General features: G+C 46.1%; 1 protein-coding gene across 7 annotated transcripts in view; it reads left to right on the top strand.

Annotated features, from left to right (window-relative positions):
* Window positions 1-21,908, top strand: part of KANSL3 (KAT8 regulatory NSL complex subunit 3) — a 62,970-nt gene that overhangs the window by 15,431 nt on the left and 25,631 nt on the right. For 4 of the 7 annotated variants that reach the window (XM_024743700.1, XM_024743699.1, XM_024743697.1 and 1 more), the window contains 15 exons: window positions 6,309-6,440; window positions 6,669-6,785; window positions 7,011-7,112; window positions 7,210-7,281; window positions 8,459-8,533; window positions 8,712-8,869; window positions 11,298-11,361; window positions 11,808-12,008; window positions 12,216-12,372; window positions 15,305-15,496; window positions 15,961-16,045; window positions 16,340-16,470; window positions 17,283-17,392; window positions 17,792-18,014; window positions 18,361-18,494. In XM_024743700.1, the coding sequence (XP_024599468.1) occupies window positions 6,309-6,440; window positions 6,669-6,785; window positions 7,011-7,112; window positions 7,210-7,281; window positions 8,459-8,533; window positions 8,712-8,869; window positions 11,298-11,361; window positions 11,808-12,008; window positions 12,216-12,372; window positions 15,305-15,496; window positions 15,961-16,045; window positions 16,340-16,470; window positions 17,283-17,392; window positions 17,792-18,014; window positions 18,361-18,494 (1,953 nt within the window). Of the gene's footprint in view, window positions 1-365; window positions 870-6,308; window positions 6,441-6,668; window positions 6,786-7,010; window positions 7,113-7,209; window positions 7,282-8,458; window positions 8,534-8,711; window positions 8,870-11,297; window positions 11,362-11,807; window positions 12,009-12,215; window positions 12,373-13,819; window positions 13,898-15,304; window positions 15,497-15,960; window positions 16,046-16,339; window positions 16,471-17,282; window positions 17,393-17,791; window positions 18,015-18,360; window positions 18,495-21,908 lie in introns of those variants that run through there. The other 3 variants (XM_024743704.1, XM_024743703.1, XM_024743702.1) reach the window with 3 other exon arrangements.

Below are 21,908 nucleotides of genomic sequence, written 5' to 3'. Positions count from 1 at the left end.
TTTTTTTTTTTTTCCGGTACGCGGGCCTCTCACTGCTGTGGCCTCTCCCGCTGCGGAGCACAGGCTCCGGACTCCCAGGCTCAGCGGCCATGGCTCACGGACCCAGCCGCTCCACGGCATGTGGGATCCTCCCGGACCGGGGCATGAACCCGTGTCCCCTGCATCGGCAGGCAGACTCTCAACCACTGCGCCACCAGGGAAGCCCTCAATCACTCTTTATAAAGCGTATCGTTAACCTTCCCTGCTTTCTTATTTAGACGGTATTGCACAAAGTTACACTGTTTTTCTTCATGATTGCACTTTATTTTGGTTGCAGTTCCTGCACTGGGCTGTGTTCGGTGTGATTGGAGTACAGGTTCTGGGGGCAGACTGCCTGGCTGATCTCATCTTGATTACTGATTAGCTGTGTAATCTTGGATTAGTGTCTCAATTTCCTCATCTCTAAAAACATGGCTGATACTAATACCTATCTAGGATTTTTGTGAAAATTCATTAATCGAGATAGAATGCTTGCCACGAAGTTTGGCACATAGGAAACCCACAGTAACTGTTAATGATTTAAAAGTGGTACCATCATTTTTAGTGTTTTGCTCCAATACAGAATGGCCTCAGGCAACTTGGATTACTTCAGTTCTTGACCTTTTTTTTTTTAAGTGGTTTTCTTCTCCTTTGCAGGAAGCTGGCCTGCTTTGTTGCTATAATTTACCTGGCCAACAGCTTTCCCCAGCCATATTCCCCCAATTTCCAGACTTATTGTTTCCTGCCTGTTTGTTACTTGAAGGTTGCTGAGTTTGTTTGAAAGCAAAAGAAGACTGGCTTAGTGTGGAAATAAAACAAAACTCAGGACCAGATGCGTAATGAAATGCATGGTAGGAAATTTGACATTAATTTATACATTCAACTATTTTGTGCCTATAATGTGCCAGGCACTGGGATGAGCAAGACAGAAATGCTGTCTACTCTGATGGAGCTTATTTTCTAGTGGAGAAAGAGACAAAAGAAAAGATAGTCCCAGAATTCCCCCTGTGCTGCCCCTCGGCAGTGGAGACCCTGGCCCAGGAGGTGAATAGGGGGCAGGCATGGGCACAGGGTGGGTGTGGAGCCACGACAGGCCCCTGGCCGAGAACAGTGGCTTGTGAGTATTTCAGGCGTTTTAAATGTTCTCCACAGCATTCTACCTATGGGAAGAGTACGGCATTGGTGAATATCCCCTAAGGGATGAGTATTAGTAGTGCCCAGAGCCCACTTCTCTGCCTTACGTTGCATGGCCAGTATGCCTTGGAGGTCATTTCCCTCGTAAAGAAGTTTGCCCTGCTCCCCCACTGAAGTCACTGTCTGGATGTTCCCATGTGAATGAAGTGGTGTGAGTGGTGTTCAGGTTTATTGAGCATGATGGACCACTGGCGGGACTCCACAGGTGTGCACAGTGCATGCTGCCTGGCCCTGCTTCTAGGTCATGGTGTAGGTTAGCTGGAATGGTAGAGGACACACAGTCAGCAGGGTCCCAGACGGTGAGCCGCTGTCCGCTTGAGGCTCTGCTCTCAGTGGTTCGTCTCCCTTCAGGCTCTTATGTTCCCACAACTCTCAGATTCACAGCAAATACTTAGGTTGTTTCCCACAACTTCTAATGTTCCTGCTGGATGAAAATGTAGGTGGATGGGATCGTGCTCTTGGCCCAGCTACTTTCACCACCAGACCTATTGTAAGGGGAGCAGAGAAGGTATAGACCTAGCCTCTTCATTGTCTGCTGAGAGAGATGCAGTGCTGGAGAGACCAGGGATGCTTGGTCTGCCTGGCTCCAAGCAGAGAAGTTGGTTGTTGATTAATTATTTCTAAGTATTCTTATTTACAGAAAGTGAGTTTCAAGGCTTTGTCATTTGAGAGGTGTACTCTTATTACTGCCAGATAAAAGCTTTTAAAGTCTAATTCAGTCAGATCCTCTACCTCAAGGTGTTGAGTGGCTCACAGTGACAAAGTAAGTTACAAGAAATGGCCAGTTTAGGGTGAAGATCCTTTGCAGTTGGGCCCTAGCCTTTGTTACTAGCCTTACGTCCTCGTCCTCCTACTTCCTTGCTCAAATTCTCGACTTCAGGCCATCTGTGCCCAGAATAAGCCCTGTTCTTTCTTGCTTATATCTGGTGTCTCTGATTAGAAGGCTTTCCCCCGTCTTCTGTTAGAATTCTTCAGAGTGCATCTCACTTCACATCGTCAGATGAAAATTGCCTGCTTGCTTCCCTCTTCTCTGCTAGATGGTTTGAATCTTAGTGTGAGGCTTATTTTTCTTTATGGCACTTATCAGCCCCTCCTCTTTTGTTGTTTGTGTGCTTGCTTCATTAACCCTTGTAGATTAAATTCCTTTGCAGTAAGCTCTAGGCTGGTGTCTTGTAACAGCAGTGTTGCGTTGCGTAAACATTTGTTTCCTGAATTAAACTGAGAAAAGTCGCATGGTTATATTCCCCTCATTCCTTTTGTTTTTTAAAATTTATTTATTTATTTATTTTTGGCTGCGTTGGGTCTTCATTGCTGCGCTCAGGCTTTCTCTAGTTGCAGCGAGCAGGAGCTACTCTTCGTTGCGGTGCGCGGGCTTCTCATTGCGGTGGCTTCTCTTGTTGCGGAGCACGGGCTCTGGGCGTGTGGGCTTCAGTAGTTGTGGTGCACGGGCCTAGTTGCCCCGCGGTATATGGGATCTTCCTGGACCAGGGCTCGATCCCGAGTCCCCTGCATTGGCAGGCGGATTCTTAAGCACTGCGCCAGCAGGGAAGTCCCTCCCCTCATTTCTTGTACAGAAGCCTTTTTAGTCTTGCTCTTTCAAAATTAGGATCACTGTCCTTGCTTATCATTGCCTGGAACAGCTTATCTTCTTGTCCTATCTTTGCATTTTTTATTTTAATTGAAGTATAATTGACATAGCATTATATTAGTTTCAAGTATATAGTATAATGATTTGATATTTGTATGTATTGCTAGATGATCACCACAATAAGTCTAGTTAACATATGTCACCACACATAGTTACATTTTTTTTTTCTTATGATGAGAATTTTTAAGATCTACTCTCTTAGCGACTTTCAAATCTGGAAAGCAGTGTTATTAACTGTAGTCACCATGCTGTACGTTACATTCCATGGCTTTATTTATTTTGTACTTTTTGATCCCTTTTACCCATTTCACTATCCTCCACCCCCTCCCTCTGGCAACCACCAGTCTGTTCTTTGTATCTATGAGTTTCGTTTTTTGTTTTGTTTGTTTTTCTTTAGATTCCACATACAAGTGAGATCATACGGTATTTATGTTTCCCTGTCTGACTTAACTTCACTTAGCACAGTGCCCTCAGGGTCCATCCATGTTTTCGAAAATGGCAAGATTTCCTTCTTTTTTATGGCTGAATAATATTCGTGTGTGTGTGTGTGTGTGTGTGTGTGTGTGTGTAGAAAACGTGGCATATATACATATGCCACATTTTCTTTATCCATCATCCATCAGTGGACACTTAGGTTGTTTCCATATCTTGCCTATTGTACTTAATGCTGCAGTGAACATGGGGGTGTATACATCTTTTTGAGTTATTGTTGTTTTCTTCAGATAAATACACGGAAATGGAATTGCTGGATTATATGATAGTTCTATTTTTAATTTTTTGAGGAACATCCTTACTGATTTTTGTAGTAGCTGCACCAATTTACATTCTCACCAACGTGCACAGGGGTTCCCTTTTCTCCACATCCTTGCCAAAATTTGTTAATGCTTGTCTTTTTGATAATAGCCATTCTAACAGGTGTGAGATGATACCTCATTTTGGTTTTGATTTGTATTTCCCTTATGATTAATAATGTTGAGCATCTTTTCGTGTACCTGTTGGTCATCTGTATATCTTCTTTGGAAAAATGTCTATTCAGATCTGCCCATTTTTTAACCAGATTGTTTATTTTGTTGATGTTGAGTTGCATGAGTTCTTCATGTGTTTTGAATATTAACCCCCTATCAGATACATGATTTGCGAATATTTTCTCCCATTCAATAGGTTGCTTTTTCATTTTGTTGATGTTTTCCTTTGCTATGCAGAAGCTTTTCAGTTTGTAGTCCCACTTGTTTATTTTTGCTTTTGCTGCCTTTACTTTTGGTGTCAGATCCAAAAAATCATTGCCAAGACTAATGTCAAAGAGCTTACTGCCTATGTTTTCTTCTAGCAGTTTTATGGTTTCAGATCTTCATTCAAGTCTTTAATCCTTTCTGAATTAATTTTTGTGTATGATGTAATACAGTGGTCCAGTTTCATTCTTTTGCATGTAGCTGTTCAGTTTTCCCAGCACCATTTATTGAAGAGACTGTCCTTTCCCCACTGTAAGTTCTTGGCTCCTTTGTTGTAAATTAATTGACCATATATGCATGCGTTTATTTCTAGGCTCTCTACTCTGTTCCATTCATCTGTGATTCTGTTTTTATGCCGATGCCATGCTGTTTTGATTACTATAACTTTGTAAAATAGTTTGAAATCAAGAAGCATGATGCCTCCAGCCTCGTTCTTTGTTCTCAAGATTGCTTTGGCTATTCAGGGTCTTTTGTGGTTCCATACAAATTTTAGGATTGTTTGTTCTATTTCTGTGAAAAATGCCCCTGGAATTTTGATAGGGATTGCATTGAATTTGTACAGTAGATTGCTTTGGGTGGTATGGACATTTTAACAATATTACTTTTTCCAGTCTGTGAGCACAGAATATCTTTCCATTTATTTGTGTCTTAGTTTCTTTCATTAATGTCTTAGATTCAGTGTACAGGTCTTTCACCTCCTTGGTTAAATTTAATTGGTTAAATTTAATCCTAGGTATTTTATTCTTTTTGATGCTGTTGTAAACGAGAAAGTTTTCTTAATTTCTCTATTACTGTATAGAAATGCAGCAGATTGTTGTATATTGATTTTGTATCCTGCAACTTCACTGAATTCGTTTATTCTAATGGTTGTTTTTGGTTGAGTCTAGGGTTTGCTCTGTATAATATGATGTCATCTACAAATAGTGTCAGTTTTACTTCTTTCTAAATCTAACGGAAAGGATGCCTTTCCTTTCTTTTTCTTGCCTAATCGTTCTAGCTTGGACTTCCAGTACCATGCTGAATAAAAGTGGTGCGAGTGGGCATCCTTGTCTTGTTCCTGATCTTAGAGGAAAAGCTTTCAGGTTTTCACTGTTGAGTACGATGTTAGCTATGGACTGAACTTTTACAGCCTGCATCACTGTAGTAGTTTTTATTCTCTAGTTTCTCAAAAAGTTTATTTTTCTGAAAACTACCTCTAGCAGTTAAAAATCTTTCCTTTCCCCTAGGTCATTTTGACCTCTTGTGGGTAGTATGGGATTCACACAGATAATTCTTCTCGGTGTAAGCATCAGCATGTCTGAAACCTATATTTACACATCTGTGAGGTCACGTTTTTGGTAAATCGTAATGGTGTAATGTGGAACCACTGATACGTAGGGCCAACTGTAAAGTTATACACAGCTTTTCGACTGAATGGGGGTTTGGCACCCAACCCCGTGTTGTTCAAGGGTCAACTGTATACACAGTATAGTAGGATATATTATTTGGGGCACAATAACATATTTTTTTTAACACACCACAGTTTGAAGGCAGTATTCTAGAAGTAAGTGCAGAGTTTTGTTTTTAATTTATAAAATCAACTGGTGTTCACTGAGGAAATTTAGAAAATACACATGTCTGAAAAGGAAAAAAATTCATAACCATAAAGTTCATTATTAACCTTTTGGCATATTTTCTTGTAGTATTTTTTCTGAGTAGAGATAATTTTTATGTATTCTGTTTTACCTTTAACGTTTTAGCAAATTATTTCCCTATGTTATTACAAATTGTTTTAAATATTTAAAATTAACCCATAATATCTAATTATGTAGATAATTTGCTTAACCACTTCCTTGTATATGCCTTTATGTTGTGTCCACTTTTTGACTATTATTGAGAGTGAATTTGTCTTTTGCTTACCCCCCAGCCCCCCCCCGTGTGTATGTGTGTGTGTGTGTGATTTCTGATACAGGTTGTTAAGCAAGGGATAAGAATAAGTTTAAGTCTCCTGATGCGTGTCACCAGATTGGTTTCCAGAGGACTGTATCCAATTATCTTTAATGTGATGGGAGGCATATTTTTCAGCCATGCACTGATTTGTACTTTCTCTCGTGAGGAAAGTTTGAGAGGTGTAGTTGAAATCTCCTCGGCTCATAGTGGGGCCGTGTCCTCCCACCTGATCCTGGTGGTGGGGTCTCCTACTTCATGCTGGAAGCATCTTTGCTCTCCCTTGCTTCTAGATCCCTACCTTGATTGACCGGATGCTCGTGTCGTCCAACACGAAGACCGGGGCTGCTGGAGCTGAGGCCTTGTCCCTCCTACTGAAGAGGCCCTGGGACCCCGCTGTGGGAGTGCTCTCTCATAACAAACCAGTAAGTTGGACTTAACTGTGGCCCATGAAATTGTTTTTAGAATCCAGTCTTAGAACTTTGGCAAGAGGATAATGGCTTGTTTAACTGCTTTCATTAATAACTGGCTGGGTGTAGTGCTTAACGTAGTTTCCTGAGCAAATTAGCATTGGTTGGGATAAGAAAGGTATTGGGGTTCCATGGAGGAGCACCTCTCACTCACTGGCTCTCTGGTGGGGTCTTTCTCCTTAGAGCAAACTCCCCGGCTCTCCTCTCATTCTCATTGCCTCCTCCGGGCCCTCCAGCTCCGTGTTCCCCACCTCGCGCCGCCACCGCTTCTGGCAGTCCCAGCTGTCCTGCTTAGGCAAGGTACGTACTGGGCGGGAGGAACTCCTCCTGGGGAGGATCGAGCAGACAGAAAGGAAGAGGGGGTCAAAACGGGTGAACTTAAGCGTGGAGCGTCCCCCAGGTCTCTTTTTGTCTAGAATGCCAATGGTGCTTATCCGAGGTTGAAGGGATTTAGGCAGGTTAAGCAGACTTGAGAGGAGACTTGAAACGTAGCTCTGCTCTCATGGCTGCCACTCTTTCCTTTAGGTCGTCCCTGTTGCCACGCATCTGCTGAACAACGGTAGTGGAGTAGGGGTTCTGCAGTGTCTGGAGCACATGATTGGGGCGGTGCGAAGCAAAGTGCTGGAGGTGAGAGCGTCCCTATTGCAGTTCACTGTGGCACAGCCAACATTCTGCACCAATCTGTGGCCTCCAGTCTTACTGTCTTCTTTCTCTTCCCACAAAGATTCACAGCCATTTCCCACACAAGCCCATTATCTTGATTGGCTGGAATACAGGAGCCTTGGTGGCCTGTCACGTAAGTAATCCCCATCTTATTTGGAGGTTGTCCTGAGATAGACTGCTGCTGCCCAGCGCGATGATAGTGACTGTTGAGCGCTTTGTGGTGTTCCAGAGCACTGTGCTAGATGCTTTGCCTACAAACCTTACTTTTTAACTTTATTGTGGAAAAAAGCAGAAATTGAAAGGGAGGATAGACTAGTATAATAAACCCCTTGGGCCCCTCACCCAGCTTTGCCAGTGATCAGCTCATAGCCAAGCTTTTTTCATCTTACCTCTGCCTACTTTCAGTCTCCTCCAGTTATTTTGAAGAAAATCTCAAATGTTCATATCATTGTGTTTATATATATATATTTCAGCATGTATCTCTGAAAAAATTTTTTTCTTTCTCCCCCGAGACATAAGTACTATTCTCCCACCTAAACAAAACAAAACAAAACAATAATTGTAGCCAGCAAAAATTTTAATAGCTCTGTAATTTCATGTTGTGTTCGTGTTCTTTCCCTTTCCAAGGCATCAGAGAACCTTTTCTTTATTATTTTACATACACTTGCATGTATATTAGTTTGTATAAGTGCCTCCGACCTGTCCAAAGCCCCAATTCTCAAGTGGATCAAGTAAGCAAAGTCTGTGCTGCTTCATGTAGCGTAAGTGACATCTAGGGGCGTGAAAGGAAGAAGGCTATCTCCCGGTACTCTCTGGTCCCAAGGATGGCAGTACCCTGTCAGCAACTGCTCTAAGAAATTTGGGGTGTCTGGGAGCTATCAAGTTCAAAAGGGAGAGATTTTCTTCACTTAAGGGAAAAGAGCAACATTTGTGCTCTCCTGATTGCATTTGCTATTAGTGGAGGGAAAAGGGAGGACTCTAGCCTCGCAAATTGCCAGGATGGAAGAAGTATTAAACTTCCCCTCCTATGGTTCAGCCCTCTTCTGGGGTCCACTGAGGGCCCCAGTTCTCTAGGTGGTGGCTTCTGGTAGAACAGCACATCTTGTGTTCTTTGCTCTTACTGCTGCAACTATGGCTGGTGCACCTAGGGGTTATGTCCTAACCTAGTTATGTACACCTAGGGGTTATGTCGTGACAGTGGGGGAGGAGGTGGGACTGGCTGGTGGGTCTGGACCACCCCAGGATTCTGGGTAGGATGTAGCTGCAGTGAAGTCATTTGACCTTGAGACAAACCGTGCCATTATTTCTAGGTGTCGGTGATGGAATACGTCACTGCAGTTGTCTGCCTTGGGTTTCCTCTGCTTACCGTGGATGGCCCCAGAGGGGTAAGCGCAGGGTGTGGCTGATTTCTGGGTCACTGGCAGGTGAGAGTACGGGAGTGCATGCCTCGCCCAAGCTGCTGTTCAGTGACTGCAGTTGCCCAGCTGACTCTCTTGAGCATACTTGCCGGGGCAGTACTCAGTGAATATGCACTGGCTGACTGTAAACCTGGATCTGTTTTAGGATGTGGATGATCCCCTCTTGGATATGAAGACTCCAGTCCTCTTTGTCATTGGTCAGAATTCCCTGCAGTGTCACCCTGAAGCCATGGAGGACTTCCGGGAGAAGATTCGGGCTGAGAACAGCTTGGTGGTGGTTGGGGGAGCTGATGATAATCTCAGGTGGGTAGGTTCGCCCAGAGCTGCAAGAGTGCCATGTTGGAGAGATGCTTATCAGGTGGTGATGTAATTATAGCTAACCTGGTTCAGTGAAAAGAGGGCATTCAAAAACTTAAAAAAAAATTTTTTTAACTAATTCAGATTTCTAAAAAGTTGCAAAATTAGTACCAAGAAATTCCCTATACTGTTCACCCAGATTTCCCAAATGTTGACATCTTATATAACCAAAGTGTAATTATCGAAGTCAGGAAATTAACATGGATATGATACTGTTATCTAATCTACAGACTCACATTTCATCAGTTATCTCACTAACGTTCTTTTCTGGTCCAGGCTCAAATCCAGGTCACACATTGCCGTTGGTTGCCTGTCTCCTCAGTCTCCTTTAATTTGGTGCTGTTCCTTAGTCTGTCTCTGTCTTTCATGACCTCGACACTTTGAAGACTTCTATTTTGTAGACGGCCCCTCAATTTAGGTTTTTGACATTCTCTTATGATTAGGTTGAGGGTGCATGTTTTTGGCAGGAATGCCATGGAGCTGATGTGCCCTCAGTGCACCCCTCAGGGGCTACATGGTGTTGGTGTGTCTTATTACCGGTGATGTTAACTTTGATCAAGGAAGCATCTGCCAGGTTTCTCTATTGTAACGTTCCTATTTTTCTCTTTGTAGTTAGCAGTCATCTTGTGGGGAGAAAATACTTTTAAGATGTTGTAATTATAGTCTTGGCCATTGTGCTTTCACTTGGGTAGGCATTTCTTCACGTTTTGTTCCTTACTGAGGATGAATGTGAACATAGATTTTATTTGTGTTAAGCATCCTTTTATATATTTTGGAGTATAAACAGCCAAAGTTTGGAGAGGATTTTAAATTTATTTATTTTTTAATTTATTTTATTTTTGTCTGCGTTGGGTCTTTGTTGCTGCACGTGGGTTTTCTCTAGTTGTGGCGAGCAGGGGCTACTCTTCGTTGAGGTGCGCGGGCTTCTCATTCTGGTGGCTTCTCTTGTTGCAGAGCACGGGCTCTAGGCACACGGGCTCAGTAGTTGTGGGTCGTGGGCTCTAGAACGCAGGCTCAGTAGTTGTGGCGCACGGGCTTAGTTGCTCCGCAGCATGTGAAATCTTCCTGGACCAGGGCTCAAACTCATGTCCCCTGCATTGGCAGGTGGATTCTTAACCACTGTGCCACCAGGGAAGCCCTGGAGAGGATTTCAGGAGGGCATCTTTAGTCATTGAGATGGCCATTCTTCTCTTACAAGGCTGGTTGCCTGTAGGGCCTTTAGTTATGTTTTTATGAAATGTACTGAAAAAGAGGCTGTATCCTTTACTGGTCTCCTTTTTTATATGCTCAGTCTTAGATATTAACTTCATTTGTGTGCTTTAACTGGAGAGCTTAAAGCGAGTACCTATTCCCACCTCTCTTGTCAGTTTCTTACCCAGAGATGCTTTGGCAAAGTCCTCCTGGCCTTTGTCATTTGACAGCTTCTTGTGGACCTAGAATCTAACCCTTTGATGCTCAAGGCAATGTTTGCTTGTAAATACATTATCTTTCTTGCTAATTCAGACATTCTTATCTATAGGAGAATAGACTGTGTGTTGAGTCGTGGTGAGGGAGCGGGAGAAATGGAAATAACCCTTAGTGAGAGTTACGTTGTGAGGCTGCTTATGAGACATATTTGCATGGTGCCAAGAGCATTGGACTGAGAACTGGGAGACCTCAATTTAGTCTTGGCTCCCTTGCTAAGAAGCTTGGGTAAAATACTTAACTTCTGGGACTCTGTCCTCATCCATAAAATGAGCATTGTTACCCAAGGTCAGAGGCCTACAACCAGTAAATCGGGGTCTCAGAATTTGGAGGCTCAGAATGTGGTTCTTCATCCTGTCACTTGGTGCCCTGTTTCTCTCTCTGCTGAGACCACCAGTCAGAAGCCGGGGTGTTTAAGGCTGGCTTTCAAAGAGGAGAACGCAGCAGCTGTGGTCAGTTTCTGTCATCCCTTTAGAACTAACCTGTGGCCACCTTGCCTTCCCTCCTGCTAATTTCATTTCAATAGCACCCAGTAATCTTTTCAATAGCACCCAGTAATCTCAGGGTTTGGGTCTGTGTTGGGGTGCCTCGAGATGAGGTCTTAGCAATCAGATAGAGTGTACCTGTGAAGCTGTAGATATAGGACTTCTGAAGTATACCATCCCGGGTACTTTCCATGTATTCTGTGTTTCTTTACAAATGTTGTTTTGTGTCATCCCCGTTAACTCCATGAGTGAGGTGTTATGGTTCCCCATTTTGCAGATGTGGAAACTGAGGTTCAGAGAGGCTGCAGACCTGCCTGAGGGCTAACATAGTCTTCCTTCTTGGGTCTAGAGAATAACCAACACAGAAGAGAAATGGTGCTGTGGAATGTTTGGAAAGTAAACATTTCCTCTTTTTTGTCTCTTAGAATAAGCAAAGCAAAGAAGAAATCGGAAGGGTTGACTCAGAGCATGGTGGACAGATGTATTCAGGTACACAGTAGCTTTATGTGGTTTTCTCAGCTAGGCTTGCCTTTCTGTAACCTTTTAGGCTCGGTCTTGTTGGCAGCAGCCTCTTGACTAAGGAGGATGGGTATCCACTGTGCCCTCTGTTGGGCCTAAATCATAAGCAAAGGAAAGGGGGAAAGAGAGAGGGGGAAAGGAGAGTAATGATCTAAGACGTGAGCAGAGCATTAGGGGAGGAAGGGTTCATTGGAGGAGTGGTAAGTCGTGGCCACCCCCGAGTACTGCCTCACGGGTGCAGGGCGCAGGCTTCTGCCGGTCCTTGGCTGAGGCTGGGGTTTGTGCCAGGCTTTGTGTGGTAGGAGGGACCGGCAACTGACATAAAAGCTGAGGTGAATCGATTTTAGTCGGGACTGTCGGGGTGGTTCCTGTTCTCCAGACAAGGACTCAGAGGCCTCGGCCCCTCTTTACACTAGGATGAGATAGTGGACTTCCTGACTGGAGTGCTCACTCGCGCGGAGGGGCACGTGGGCTCTGAGCCTCGGGATCAAGATGCTGAGAAGAAGAAGAAGCCCCGGGACGCGGCCCGCAGAGACCTGGCCTTTGAGGTCTCTGAGCGGGGCAGTCGACCTGCGTCACCAGCTGCCAAGCTACCTGCCTCACCCTCAGGCTCGGAGGTAATGCGGAAAGGGAGGGAGTGCTTTTGCTGGGGAATGGGGACTGAAGAGTTGGTTCCTTCGCTTCCTGGGGATGCCTGTTGGCCTTGGTGGGCCTGTGAGTTCCTACGAGAGGAATTCCTGACCAGGGAATTCCAGGGGGACTTGACGATTGACAGTCAATCTGGACGACATTGGCTTGGCCCTTGTCCTTCTTAATCTACTCAGGATCTCTCCAGTGTGTCCAGCAGCCCCACCTCCAGTCCCAAGACCAAGGTGACAACAGTGGCCTCTGCCCAGAAGTCCAGTCAGATGGGAAGCACTCAGCTGCTGAAGAGACACGTGCAGCGGACAGAGGCTGTGCTGACCCACAAACAGGCTCAAGGTATAGCTGCCTGGCCCGGTGGCCTCTCTTGGGTTCTGTCTTCTGCACTTGACGCCATGTGGCAGTTGCAAAGTATTGGCATCTGCGGCTTTTTCCCGACATTTCTGTCCAGGCAAAATTAGGTTGAAATAAATACTGAGGGCTGTTTTCAAGGGTAAAATGTCACAGAAGGTGACATTAGTGTGACTGTATAGTTCCACTAATTACAGCTTCGGCTTGGTGTTTGGGGAAGTTAGGCTTTATGAGCTGACTACACGTATATCGGCCTCAAATTGTTTACCAACTCCGGGCCCTGCCCAGCCTCTCCTGCAGTCAGGGAGCTCTTCGGGTCCCGCAGACAAGAGGATTGGCCGTGCTCATCACATTCTAGGGCAACTGCACTGGTGTCGTGCCCGCCCTTGAAGAGTTAAGGTTCCCACACTGGGACTTCCAGTCAAGTTTTTCAGGAGTCTCTGCAGATAGGTTTTCGATTAGGCTGGGAAACATTTGTTTGGTTGAAATTAGAGTTTGGAGAACAGTCAGCACAATGTAAGAAGCTGTGGAAAAGGCGTGTTCAGTGGGTGGGGAGGGGAGCAGTAGTGGCTCTACCCCTGGCCCACTTCGATCCAGTTGGGCAGCCCTGAGGCGAGGTCTCTTGGGCATTGGTGTTTGGTGATGTATCCAGGAGCGTGTATCATCTGAGGGTCTCAGGTGCCTGGGCAGAGGCAGCAGCCAGAGCTGGCTGTCAAGTAGAGAGACGTGCAGGAGACAGGAGCCTCCTCTGCTCTCTTCCCCTGTGTTTCTTTTAGTGGAGCCAAAGGATCAGGGCTTAGACCCAGGCCTCTTACGAGGTTGCCCATATGGTGGTGCTAACACGGAGCAGAAGTGTGAGTGGGTCGGTGAAGATGAAAAGGAGGCCAGGCCCCTAGGGTCCACGCATGACCTGCATCCTCTTCAGTGGTGGCCAGAGCCAGGTTCCAAGTGGGCGTCGTCTTCTTGGGCTTTTGATGAAGAGAGAGCCAGCAGTTTGCCAATAATTAGTGGAGACTGTAAGGAGTTCTGGAAGGCTGACTGGTGCACCAGGTTCGAAATGGGACCCAGAGCACCACGGAGGAGAGCCGCAGCACAGCAGCCTGGTTTCGGCAGAGCTCGTAGGTGGGGCAGTGAGAACAGCTCGTGGTTATGGGCCCTCACTGCGTGCCTCGCCCTCTTCTTGGCACTTGGCTTGCTGTTGCTCGTGGAATGTGGGCAGTGGCCCCACGAGGCAGGTGCGTTTATTACCTTCCGTTTATGGATGATTCCCTGGTGCTGCTAAATGGCAGAGTCAGGTTCAAACCCATGCGGTAATTCCAGAAAAAGCCCCTGTTGACCATTTTCCAGAACATTTTCATACCTTTTTCTTACTCCTTCTCTTTTTCTCCTTTCTCTGGCTGGCTGTGATTCTGTAATTCTTTCTGATTCATTCCAGCGCAGTTTGCTGCTTTTCTGACACAAAACATGCTGGTGAGGAAAGCTCTTCCTCCCGGCACCTCCTCCTGTCTCTTTGGTGAGTATTGCTCTTTCCTCACCTTTTCACTCTCTGCTCTCTGCCTCTCTCCGCTTCTCCCTCTTATTTCTTTCCCATCCCTGCCTCTCATTTGTCTCTGTTTGTCTCTGCATTTTTCTATCTTCTGTTTTTTTCCTTTGCTGATCCTTTTGCTTATTACTCCATAGTCTTTGCTTTTTCCCCGTTCTTTCTGTTTACCTCTCTCGGTGTTTTTCTCCTTTCATCTCTTATTGTGGCTCTTGGCTCCGCTTCTCCTGTGTGTGCCTATAGGCCAGTGCCTGTGAGCCTGAATTTCCCTGTGTTTTTCTCCCTGCCTCTGGTTTCCTGCTTCCATCCTGGCCTCTGCAAGCACTTATCAAGCATAAACCTGTAACTCCTTTCCCTTTTTTCCTCCTTCTTATTCTGATTTTAGTCGATGCAGTCCTTCCTTTCAGCTGGTTGTGGCCTGACTGTGGTCTGGAGTAGCTCCCTGTGGCCCCATGGCAGCTCCCCCGCCTCCCATTTCTCGTGTGACTCCTGCCTTTCCGCCCCTGATTGCCTGCGCTAAGAAGAAGGACCGGGGCGGGCTTCTAGGTTTAAAGAGGAGGGGATCCATGAGGAAACCCGAAGGATAACTTAAGAGTCTAGGAGGCTTGGCCATGTGCAGGATGAGTCTGTTTGATGCAGTGGAGGGGGAAGCCCATGTGTGAACAGGTGGCCTTTCTCTGTACTAGTACAAATGACCTGGGGCACTAGCTTGTGACATGGGCCACTGTTGCCCTGTTACCTCTGGGCAGGACCTGTAAAGTTGTCTCGGCTGAGATAACCTGCCTAGGAGTTACTGAAAACCAGCCTTAAGTCCTGGTGATGATCCTTCCCATTGTCCCCATTTGGCAAGCAAACCCTCAACCTTGTGCTCTGAGGGCAGGGTGGGACTCAGAGCTTTGAGGATATCTCCCTTGTAGGGAGGACTGGGTAGCCTGCTCCTCTATTGCATCTCCAGAAATTGCGTGCTGCCCTCCAGCTGTGTGATGTGGGGAGGGCATGAGAATTGCCACATTCTTTGAGTCTGGGAAGCCCTGCTGAGGTCCACTGTGGTGAGTCCTCTGTTGTTTGATTGGCCTTTGCCAGGCAGGGTCAGGATGTCTTCTCCTTTCTTTTTGTTTCCACCAACTCAGAGCCCCTTCCTTCCAACTGCAGGGCAGGGTAAGGGAAGGGGATGGAGCCATCTTCTGAGAGGGCCAAGGTGGAGTTGCACCATAGGTGGGCCCGAGTGAGGCAGGACTGAAGCATTGGCATTCTCCTTGCACATGTTGGGATGGTTCTTCCTGGTGTTCCCACACAGCCATGCCAGTGCTGGTACTGGCTGTCAGTATCTGTCGGGCTTTTTTGGATTGTGGAGAACTTCACCGCAGCTCCATTTCTTAGTTCCTGTTTCATCAGAACAAACGGAGGAAGCCGAGAAAGAGGATCTCAGGGTCCAGCTGAAGCGGCACCATCCCTCCAGTCCTCTTCCTGGCAGTAAGGCCTCCAAGCGACCGAAGATCAAGGTGTCCCTTATCTCCCAAGGGGACACAGCTGGAGGACCTTGTACTCCTTCCCAAGGAGGAGCTCCAGAAGGTGAGTTTCTCTTGGCCTCTTTAAATAAACACTGACAGAACTGTCCCAGGCACACAGTATTGCCCTCTTGGTGGCTACTTGCCGGGCGGCTCAGCCTCGCCTTCAGCACAACAGGCGCCCGGAGAAGACAGCAGAGGTTGCACGTGGGGGGAAAGAGGGCAGCAGCCTCATCTGAACGAGGATCAGGGAGGCCAAGCAAGGATCCGGGGAAGCTGTGGGGTCATTCAAAGCATCATACATTTTGTTCTTCTTTGGTTTCAATTAAAGATAATAAAATATTCCAGAAGGTTTAGAAAGTAGAAGGAAAAAATAATCCCAACTCTTCCTATTCTAATGTAGTTATCCTTCATTTTTCATCTTCCAGTCTTTTCCATAATATCTTGGATTTAGCCTGGCCTCTGGCACCCTGAAAGGTCAGAACCAAACAGGACTGACCAGTGGCCTTGGGGTTTTCTGTTTTGCAGCCGCAGGAGGGAAGCCCATCACCATGACACTGGGGCAAGCTTCCACAGGGGCCAAGGAGCTCACAGGGCTTCTCACCACAACCAAGTGAGTCTGTCTCCCGGTCTGTCTGTTCCCTTCTTTCTCTTCACCTTTTCGCGGGTCCACTGTGTGCTTACTTTAAATTTACCAAGAGTTCTGTAGCTCTTGCTTCAAGGCCTGAAGTCTCTCCTTGAGGCCTGACTTTTTTAGAAAGACTAGAGGCTGGATCCTGAAAGTGGGGTGAAGAAACCGAAGTTCTAGCCTTGTGTCCATTGCTGAAAGCCTTGCTGGGCCCCATTCTGGACCTTCCCTGTGTTGGCAGGGACCTTTAGATAATGGAGCTCTTACTTTTGTCTCCAGGTCAAGTGCAGCTGAAGGGGGAGTCTCAGCCAGCCCAGCGTCCTCAGTGGTCTCTAGCAGCACTGCTCCCAGTGCCTTGCACACACTCCAGAGCCGCCTGGTGGCCACCTCTCCTGGCAGCTCCCTCCCAGGTATCTGGTAGCTCAACGTTCCCTGCCTCCCAGCGAAGTCTGTTTGGGCTGCTGCTGGAGGGTGGTCCTGGGAAAGCCTTGTGGGGCTAGATCTGGGGGAGGATGCTCTGGGTCTCAGGCTTGTTGTAGAGGCTTGGCATGGAGCTGGCATTAACTTTGAGATAGGGGAGTTTGGGGCCTTAATATCTGCAGTGAGTAAATGTCCCAATCTGCAGGTAATGCCACCTGTACTACAAGGAGAAGTAGCTGGTGGGAAATGTATGTACTGGTTTCATTTTGGTGTTTTTAAACACATCTGGTTGAATAAAACTGGAAATTTAGCAAAATGAGACATTTTTCTGCCTATGCTTGTCTCCTCACTTTCTCCGCCCTCACCCTACACTGAAAGGCTAGTTGCCTGAGCCCAGCAGGGCCAAGGCACTGCAGATGCCCTGATCCTTCAAGAGGACCTTCCTCTTTGCTTTGAGGCCACTGGACTGTGTGTAAAGTGAAGTGTAAGTCAGGTGTTCGGGATTCTTTTGGCTTAAAAAGTCCTTGGTTTTCCTAAAACTGTCCAAAATTTAGGACAGGTGGTTTGGAGTAGGTTGGGGTGTGCAGAATGAATCCAAGGCAGTGTGTCAGGAACGGTACCTTTCCTCATGTGGACGTCCAGCGTGCATGTTTGGGGAGCCCTTCTGGCATCTTTCTGAGAGCACTGGGAATGTCCGAGGGAAAGAGCGTTGGTGTTTTAGTTGATTATTGAGGGTGGACAGGCACAGGTGCTCGTGGAAACGGACTGAGCCTGTGCTGATGTCTGCTGTATCCTCTCCTAGGGGCCGCATCAGCCAGCAGCCTCCTCCAAGGCCTCAGCTTCAGCTTGCAGGATATCAGCAGCAAGACCTCTGGCCTCCCAGCAAACCCCTCTCCCGGGCCAGCCCCACAGGTGCACATCTGCCTTCCACTGGGCTGGGCAGGTGTGGGAGGAGGCCTCCTCAGCTTAGTTGGTTTTGGCAGGGACGCTGGGTCAAGGACAAATAGCCTTCTGGCTTCACGGCTGGGAACTACCAAAGGTTAAGGCTCCACCACTTACTAAGTGACCTTGGGCAAGTTTCTTGATCTCTGTATCTTTGTTTTCTTGTTTGTAAAATGAGGATAATGATAGTACCTCCCTCACAGAGATGTTTTGAGGATTAAAGAAGGTAATATATGGAAAATACCTGGCAGAGTACCTTGCATGTGGTAGGCACTGAATACATGGTAGCCATTAACAGTATGTGCCCTCCACACTCGACCGTTGCTGTTGGCAACAGCTTCTGATCACCTGGGCTTGTGTGTCCCACAGGCCACCAGTGTGAAGTTGCCCACCCCCATGCAGAGCCTGGGTGCCATCACCACGGGCACCAGCACCATTGTCCGTACCATTCCTGTGGCCACCACTCTCTCCTCCTTGGGTGCCACTCCTGGTGGGAAGCCCACAGCCATCCACCAGCTGCTGACCAATGGGGGCCTCGCCAAGTTGGCAAGCAGCCTCCCTGGCCTGGCTCAGATCTCTAACCAAGCCTCAGGTGAGTCTCTCATGAGAACCGTGGGGACTCCCAGATATGGGATCTTCCCCCAAGACCTTGCTGTCGCTCATGGTCAAGGTATGATGTTGAACCCAACCCCACAGGGTCCTGGCCTTGACCCTCAGGGATTCAGCTGTGTGGGTCCATCCCCCAGAGAGGTTGAGAGAACACAGGCTGTTCCTGTTGCCTTTCAGACTGACTGATAGGGCATAGATGACCCAGCTGGGGAGGAGGAAGCCGAGGCGGGAGGCTGATGGGGGTATGTTACATGGGGAGGAAACTCCAGGAAAGGGAAGTGGAGGCTGTGACAAAAAAGCCTACTCGTCTCTCTGTCTCTCTCTCTCAGGCTTGAAGGTCCCCACCACCATCACTCTGACACTACGTGGCCAGCCCAGCCGAATCACCACACTGAGCCCCATGGGCTCAGGAGCAGCCCCATCAGAAGAGCCCACCTCCCAGGCGCTGCCCTCCAGCTCACAGGTGAGTCTGCCTGGGAAGACCGAGGACACAGCCTCCAATATTGGGAAGCGTGGGGCCGGCTGGCCAATTGGAGGAGCTGGACTTGTAGGCAGACCAGATGCACATCCACATTCAGAGTTTGTAGCTTGTTGTTGGGTGGTTTTTTGTTGGGTTTTTTTGCGGTGCTTGGGCCTCTCACTGTTGTGGCCTCTCCCGTTGCGGAGCACAGGCTCCAGACGCGCAGGCTCAGCGGCCATGGCTCACGAGGCCCAGCCGCTCCGCGGCATGTGGGATCTTCCCGGACCGGGGCACGAACCCGTGTCCCCTGCATCGGCAGGCGGCCTCTCAACCACTGCGCCACCAGTGGTTTTGTTTTTTAATTGAAGTATAGTTGATTTACAATCTTGTGTTAGTTTAGAGGTGTACAGCACAGTTATTCAGTTATATATATTCTTTTTCGGATTCTTTTGCTTTGTAGGTTGTTATAAAATATTGTGTGTAGTTCCCTGTGCTATACAGTAGGTCCTTGTTGGTTGCAGTTTATAGCTTTGTGACTGAGCATGTCATGGACCTCTGTGAGTCTCCTTTTCTGTAACGCTCCCTGGATTGTTGTGAGGATTAAATATGTAAATATGTTCAGTGCCTATTTAATGTTTCTGTTTTCTTCCCCTCTCCATCGTTTTCTCCTCTCATTCTTGGTTTCATCATTCAGAGGTTGGGTAGAGGCTAACTGGCTAATACTTCTTCTTTGACCAACAACTTTCCAGCATTGTGCCATTCCAGGTCTTTGCATTCATTGCCGTCTTTTCAGGGCACAGTTAGGTTTTTAGAGCTCTTACCCGGGAAGTAAGTCACCATCGATTTCTCTTAGCTGATCTAATTTCCATTATGACCTTTTCAAGTAAACTGTTTCTAATCTTAAATGGTGATCTGAGAGCCACCCAAAGGTCAGACGTTAAAGAAAAAAATAGTTTGAGTCCAGTAGTGCATGTCCTTTCCTTCAGTGTCCACTTTTCAGCTGAGGCCTCCTGCACGGGGCCTGGTGCTGTGCAGGCTGCCCTGACTGAGGGCCCGGCTCTGTCCCCTCACTCCCACCACACCAGCCCTGCCCGGGAGCTGGGCACCTGTCCCTTCCCAACTGTTTCAGGAGCTCTTCTGCCTCCTCCTCTGTAGGGGAAGATACTGCACAGAGGTTGTGCCCTGGCAATCATGGGGATCATAGCTACCCTTCCCTGCCTTTGTGCAGAGAGGCGGAGTTGTTTTTATTTACTTTATCCCCTATTTTTTAAATTACAAAAACAATCACTTATTTTAAATAACGCAAACATTACAGAAATAATATAACTTAGAAAATGAAAATTTCCCATGATGCCACTCCCAGAGGTGACATCCCCTTGTTGGGAGCTTGATGTGCATTCTTCTAGATTCTTCTTTCTGTACAAAGTACTTTATTTTATTTTTTTTTTTTTGACAAAAATTGGATCACAGAGTATGGCTGTTTGGTAACTAGCCTTTTTTTACAAAACATGTTGTGACATGTTTCCCTGTTCATTACATAGAGACCTATCTATTGCTTGTCAGTAGCTGCCTAGTATTTCACTGGGTGGATGTACAAAAACGTATTTCATCAGCTCCCGTTAGAGGGTTGGGTTATATTTTGGTTTTTGATATTGTAAATAATGGTACAGTGAATACCCTTGTTCATGATTTTTGTGTACCTCTGGGAGATTTCTACAGGTTAGAGACCAGAAAGTGGAGGGTCTGTGCATCTAACATCTGGCTAGCTGCTGACTAATTGCCCTTCAAAAGGTTTGCTCATTGGTAATTCAAGCCACAGTGATGAGAGTATCTGTTTTCCTATGCCTTTGTCAGTTGTGGAAGTCAGTATTTTTAATTTTATTAATTTGATAGGTGAAAAATGAAATTGTTTTAACGTGTATTTTCTTGATTACTTATGAGGTTGTGTGTCTTCTTTTATGAATTGCTTGACATATCCTGTATCTATTTAATTAATAGCAGCTTTATATATGCAGGTGTTAATCCTTTATTTATTATACAAATTGCATATATTTTATTCCAGTTAATTGCTTATATTTTTTTTCCTCTCTGTTGAAGTATTAAGTGCTTGTCTTTTAAGTTTTGTTTCTGGATCTTTTATCAGACAGGCATTAAAAATTTTTATGTAGTAAAATCTTCAAATTCTTCCCTTATGGCTCCAAAGTTTTGGGTCTTAAGAAAGCTCTTCCCATTGCAAGAATATAATCTTATTGTGTTTTTAAAAACTTTTATTTTTAAAACTGGTACAATTTACTTACCTGCAATTTACCATTTTACCCTTTTCTAGGCTTACGGTTCAGTGGCATTAAATGTGTTCACATTGTTGAGCAACCATCACCACCATGCACCTCCAGAACTTTCCCATCATCCCATACTGAACCTCTGTTTTTGTGTTTTCTTCTATTGCTTTTGTTCATCTGCTTACCTTTAGTTGTTCAGTCCACCTTGAATTTATTTTTTTATGCTAAGTGAGGTAAGGATGTAACTTTATTGATGAGCCCATTCATCCTTCCTCTATTCATTTGAAATCAGCTGCTCTCACATTCTAGATTACTGTACACACAGGGCCTGTTCTGTACCCTTGACCTGTCTGTTTCTACACAAGCTTATTATTGTTTGATAATGCAGGTTATCAAGTTAAGGAAGTATATCAATTATGTTTGTAGTTTGCTAAGATAATCTTTATTCTCTTCCTTTCTCTTGATAATGGGTTTTTGTTTTTTTTTTTGCGGTACGCGGGCCTCTCACCGTTGTGGCCTCTCCCGTTGCGGAGCACAGGCTCCGGACGCGCAGGCTCAGCGGCCATGGCTCACGGGCCCAGCCGCTCCGCGGCATGTGGGATCTTCCCGGACCGGGGGCACGAACCCGTGTCCCCTGCATCGGCAGGCAGACTCTCAACCACTGCGCCACCAGGGAAGCCCGATAATGGGTTTTAAATTTTGTTCATTGCCCTTTTGGAATCAAATGAGCCGAATGAGTATAAACATTTCCTTTGAATCAGTTAAAATGATGAATTACTTTCTAAGATTTCCTGATATCGAGCTGTCTAAATTCCAGATTCAGTACTTGTTCAGTGTGTCCTCTTCTGTTTGTTTAGCACATACCTAAATTTATTGTGCATGTATAGGAAACAAAACCCCATCAAAGGAGAACAAAACAAAAAAAGAAAGAAGCTAAGTGCTTCAGAGGAAAAAGCATGTCTAGTCTTCATTTGCTCTTATTCTACTTAGGATTTTGACCTCTGTGTTTATTAGTAAGATTAGCCTCTAGTCCTCTTCCTCTCCACCCTTGCTTTTTTGTGTGTATCCTTTCCTTGTCCAGTTGTAGAAAAGAGATAATTCTATCCTTATAGAATGAGATGGGAGACATTTTTTCCCT

Source organism: Neophocaena asiaeorientalis, unplaced genomic scaffold, assembly GCF_003031525.2.
Source record: "Neophocaena asiaeorientalis asiaeorientalis breed wild unplaced genomic scaffold, Neophocaena_asiaeorientalis_V1.1 scaffold114, whole genome shotgun sequence".
NCBI lineage: Eukaryota > Metazoa > Chordata > Mammalia > Artiodactyla > Phocoenidae > Neophocaena > Neophocaena asiaeorientalis.
This window is presented reverse-complemented; position numbering and strand designations above follow the sequence as displayed.